At 33.8% G+C, this 5,397-nt stretch overlaps 1 protein-coding gene across 4 annotated transcripts; it reads right to left on the reverse strand.

The window, feature by feature from the left end:
- Positions 1 to 893: 893 nt before the first annotated feature.
- LOC140864463 (elongator complex protein 6) lies at positions 894 to 5,141 on the reverse strand. Of its 4 annotated transcripts, none has more exons than XM_073268661.1 (7): positions 5,009 to 5,141; positions 4,685 to 4,780; positions 3,508 to 3,793; positions 3,203 to 3,266; positions 2,712 to 2,920; positions 2,452 to 2,598; positions 894 to 1,235 (listed from the first exon to the last, which is right to left on the reverse strand). In XM_073268661.1, the coding sequence occupies exons 3-7, from the start codon at positions 3,757 to 3,759 to the stop codon at positions 1,113 to 1,115; spliced, it is 795 nt and encodes a 264-aa protein (XP_073124762.1). In that variant the 5' UTR covers positions 3,760 to 3,793; positions 4,685 to 4,780; positions 5,009 to 5,141; the 3' UTR covers positions 894 to 1,112. The 4 variants fall into 4 exon arrangements, with proteins under 4 accessions (XP_073124762.1, XP_073124761.1, XP_073124760.1 ...); XM_073268660.1 differs by having other exon boundaries at positions 3,508 to 3,856; XM_073268659.1 differs by having other exon boundaries at positions 4,653 to 4,780.
- Positions 5,142 to 5,397: the final 256 nt, after the last annotated feature.

Consider the following 5,397-nt stretch of genomic DNA (forward strand, 5'->3'; position numbering starts at 1 on the left):
TTTGCTTGCTATATATGCATGCTATGATTATCTCAAATTTGTTAAACACATCTTACACCATAAAAAATCGATACAAAAATTTTATTTATCAAATCTCATGATACATTCAAAACAAAATCTCATGATATAATTAACTTCAAAATACCACAATATAATAGCAAAAAAGTCACGATATAATTGTTGTAAATATCGTTGTACGAGGTAATTGGTTATAACTCTATCATTATTCAAAATTAGTATCTCATCCGTGTATTGCACAGTGTGTTATTTTATATATTTAACGATTAAATATATAGGTAATAAGTATAATCGTTTGAATAATTTTTTAAAAATATTGATACAATATAATGAATATATTTAAAATTTTAATAATATCACAGATTTGTAACTTTTAAAAAATATATGATTTTTTGGGTATAAAGTTATATATACCGATCAATACGTATCGAAATCTCAGTATATCGTAAAATTTTTGTATAACTGATATGCTAATTATATGTACCAAAATTTTCGATAAACCAATTTCGATATATCAAAATGTTTGGTACGGTATCAGTATAAAAAAAATTTATTCTGTATTTTTCGATATGACATACATTTTTGGATAAGAATCAACGGCGTAGACTTGTTTATAGACACATGGTGGCGAGGAGATGCCATATTTAGGCAACAACTGGTTGCTTGCGTCCCCTTATTTTGTTTTTAAGCAATATGTTTATAATAATGGTTTCAACACCAGAAGATCTATACCTGATATATGTATAACCATTAGATGACATGAATCCCACCTGCTTCGAGGTGGGATGCATCCCATCCCAACAAGGCCTCCATCTCGCATCCAGTGTATTGGATGGGGGCAAACCGAGAGTACGGTGTAGCACTACAAAAGCCTGTAATAATCAAGCATCCGTCTAATTATCATCTGTTTGGATGCATCAATTAATCCAATCTTACAGTGACTATTCATATCTGCCTCCTTGAAAAAATGCACCATGGTAAAGATTATATACTTCCAACTTTTCTAAACCTATGAGCGTGAATGATGCCAACAGTAATCTGAAAAGATTACAAAAGCTGGTGATCATATTGGCTTTTACTTGGCAACTACCTATTCAAGTCCGGCTTCCGGGATAGAAGTATTCAGCACCGCTATCTTTGATTCTGAACTGGAAATTAGAAACCTTGTTCCTTGGCTTGCCAGAGATATCTCCAACTCCTTTGCTTAAAACAGTCAACTGTCATCGTACAAAATTAAGCTCCATTAATGAAAAATTAAGTATAAAGTGGTGACTTCAACCAATCACGCAGATTATCACAAAGTGGAATTACAGTACAACCTGTAAATTTTCAGAAAAGATTTACGTACAACCACCGATTTGAAGGAAAGGCTAGAGTGATCGAGTTGACAACATCCCAAGTCAAAAAAAACTTTTGCTTGAACATCCAAAATTAATGTTTTAAGTCTAAGTTGGCTGGAGAAGATGGGTTTAAAGAATCTGAGCGGAGTGGAAGGATGTTAGTTTGTGATCAGCAATTGTAACAAGCATTAATCAGGATTAAACCGAATACTCACATCCAAGGATGGAAGTGGAACCCAATCAATAAAAACCCTCCAATGACAAGAAGAAACTCAATTTTATTGATCTCTACAAAAATTATAAAGTTTCAATGCTGAAACTCGATTTTATTGATCTCTAAATGTCAATTATAGGCCTCAAGATCTTCCAACCACAATCCTAAAATTTTGAAATTCTACAACATAAAACTAAACCTACTAGTTGCGACCTAGACCCCAAAACTCATTCAAAAAATTTTAAGATAATTGGAGGTAGGTTTTCCATCATAACGCATAAGTCTCTTGCACTTGCAAAACTAAAAAAAAATATAACCTCTACCAAAGTGGGGTGAAGATTGTGTTAAAAAGTTAATCCTCCCTAATTAGCACCAAAATAATTTTGAAGAAATTCACTATTAATTTTCTTTATTTTAAATATCTCCTCGTCTGTATAAGACTCATTCAAATGTAATAGCAATTATAACATCTAATTCTGTATTCAAAACATTTGAGGGTATGATAACATTTTACGGGGCTTTTAGTTATATGGGCTTGGTCATTTTTTTTAAAATATTTGACCAAGCATCCAGAACAAAATCTTCCACATTTCACTGTGGTTCGCCGAATGTCGTGCTTGGTATATCCATAGGAGTTAGGGGCATATCAGAAGAAAGAAAGTCAGAAACGCGTTAATGCATTTTTTTTTCTGTTTCTCACATCATTACTATCTGAGTTAACCATGTAAACTGAGTAAATGTGAGAACGACTAACAGTCAAACGTTAAAACTGAAACGACTTTTCTAAGGTACTGACTTCAGTGTTTGTCTTCCACCAAGTAACTGCAGTATATACTTCCTCATGTAAAAAGAAACATTACAAGAATTGGACAAACATACCTGTCCATGAACATCACTTGCTAGACCTGTAGCTAAAGGTTCGGCTCTTATTACTTCATCTGCCAGGTATTCCAATTGTAAAAGTAGTGTGGGTCTATTCACCGTGGAGTACACATCCTCGTGGGTAAGTGTAACAAAAGAACAACCCTAATTATTTAAGAACAAAATATTGAAAAAATATTTTCTATTTTCGTCAGCATCAAACGTAATAGTTAAAAACTATACTATGAAGAGATAGACCACGAAGTACACTGACTTACAAATTGAGTAGTTAAACTGTAACAATAATGCACAAATTTTAGGGCAAGATTCAATGAGCCATCGGCATCAATTTCCAACAGAGAGACATCATCAATCATTATGGTTATGTTCCGCAAGCCTTCAGACGTTGAACAAACTTCTACTGCTTTGTGAACCTTTCCATACAGCTCAATAAGTAAATCCTCGCTCATTTTCCCTTCGTCTCTATCTAATAACAGCAGCAACAAAAAAAAATTTCATCATTACAATTCAGGAAGAAACACACTTAATTAACTTTGGTCGGGGAAATTTCAATATAGTTTGTGGGATGACTTGCATTTATAGAAACCTTATATGATATTCACACTTTTTCACATGAGATGCAGCACCATCTCATCCCAAATTGAGAGGCAGTGAATACGTTGACTAAAACACAGTGTGGTAAAACATATTTAACACACACACACACACCCACCAAAAGCATCGTAATGAAACTCCATTACGTTCTCACCTAGACGCTGCACATCAAAGAAGAACAATCTTTTCTTCTCCCTTTGGACGACTAAGTTACATCCCTGTCAAACCAATGACTTCATTTGCTTCAGAACTACGAAAACAAGATATCTTAATTACTCACTAAACGTGATTTTTTTAAAAAAAAAAAATTTATTTGCTAAACAAATGCAAATTCACCAACATTTTTTTCACATCGATCAGTTCGTTGTCCAAACTCCAACGAACTAATCTCAGTATCACTAAATCCAAGCCTATGAAAAAGTAAACATCTGAATTGAGCAGCAAAGAGGGAAAATGTACCATTTTGCGAAGGATACGGTCGTAGTGAGAGAATGGCTGGGAGAAGGAGAGGAAAATAACCACATCAGTGGATTGCGACGCTAGGTAACGCTTCAGTAAGTGGTGGAGCACGAATGCTCCGCTGGTACCCACGCAATCCTCCACGACAATCAATCTACCGTCTCCACCGCCGGAGAACACAGCGCAACCTTTCGAATTGTATGTGAAGCCCAATGCCTCTTCTAGAAGGTTCGACGGTAGGCTATTCGTCATGGGTAACACAATCGAACGCTGATTTTCGTTCTTGCTAATTTAGGGCAAATTTGGGGGATTTAGGTCAGGTTTTGCCTTGTTTCAGTTGTGAGTTGCCCTAATTTTATTTGGTGCATTGAAGTTAAAGTTATGCAAAACGAAAATAAATAATTACTTTCTACAAGCTCTTTCAGATGCTATATAACAATATTAAAATTTAATAGAGATCGGAAGAACATTTGGGATCATATCATTATAGACACTACAAAAAATTTGTCAAGTAGTAACGGCAAAATTTACAAATGCTTCAACCCCATCAAGATATTCCTCCGTCATAAACCCATTTTCTAACCTACGATACATCCATGCTTTGTTCTCATTCATCGTCTCTTTTAACTTTCCTAATTTATTAGATTAAAATTATAAAATATAGATCATATATATTATTTATCTTAACTTAGAAAACATCAGAAAAGATCAATATGAGAAACATGCAACTGTTAGAAAACATAAGAAAATATCATATATGATTATAGCTAATGTTTGTCATGCTTTTCATATCTTAACTTAGAAAACATTATAGCTAAATAAATACACAACAGTGGTGCCCGGAGAATCCTTAAAATGCTACAAACCATGCATTTTAAAAATCCTAAAGACGGGTTGCCCATTGAATAAATTTTGCTTTAATAAAACAAAACCATCAATTCCAATAACACATGAATACAAATCCAAGCCACAGGAATTAAGATTTCTACATTCCCACCATCCCTGACTATCTCCTGCATTTACTCAACTTCATTAAATAGACCACGAGAGTTATGATACAGCTTTGAAATAATTTCGATCTCTAAAGAGGTTAGAAGCATCCAACTGTTTATCTTGTGGTAGTTTGAGAAGAGTATACGGTATACCTCTTCTAGTTTCAATACTGCTAGTTTGATACCTCAGATAGTCTGAACACGATGGGCTTTGCAGTCTACGATTCCACCAAACTTCGAAGCAGAATTTCAGAGTTTCTCCTTAAGCAGAAATCAATTTCCTTGGAGGGAAAAAAAAGGGAAGCAGAAAATGACGCATTAGGCAGAAATCGAAGCATTAATCCAACATTATCAATTGCAAAGGCACAAAATATATAAATTTCTGAGTTATGTCAATTTGGAAGCTGATGCAAACGCTGAATACGTTCATTGATCACATTTTTATCTAGTTGGGGCAGACTTTGCGATTGATTACCATGCAAGTGAAGAGAAAGAAAAAAAAAACTAACCTAGATAAGCGATTGACGGTGGCATAATGAAAGTGAGGTTAGGGGTGGCGTGCGGCGGAGGGAGTTTTAGGGCGGGAGAGGAGTTGGGAATTCCCTAATCTGCGAGGCGGAGGTGGAGATCGAAGGATTGTATTTAATTTTGTTAATTAATAAAATGTTTTGTTAAAATATTTTGTAAAGTTTTTAAAATTAAAGTATAAATAACTTTAAAATGTAATTAAAAAACTAAGATCGTTCTGTACTTATATTATGTAAAAAATATATTAACTAAAATAATATGATAATATTGTTAAATATAATTTAATAGACTTTTTTAGAATAATTTAATAGACTTTTGAAAATAAGGTGGAGTAAAAATTTAATTGTGAAGGAATAATAATATCTGTTAT

The sequence above is a fragment of the Henckelia pumila genome, chromosome 4 (assembly GCF_033568475.1).
Source record: "Henckelia pumila isolate YLH828 chromosome 4, ASM3356847v2, whole genome shotgun sequence".
Taxonomy (NCBI): domain Eukaryota; kingdom Viridiplantae; phylum Streptophyta; class Magnoliopsida; order Lamiales; family Gesneriaceae; genus Henckelia; species Henckelia pumila.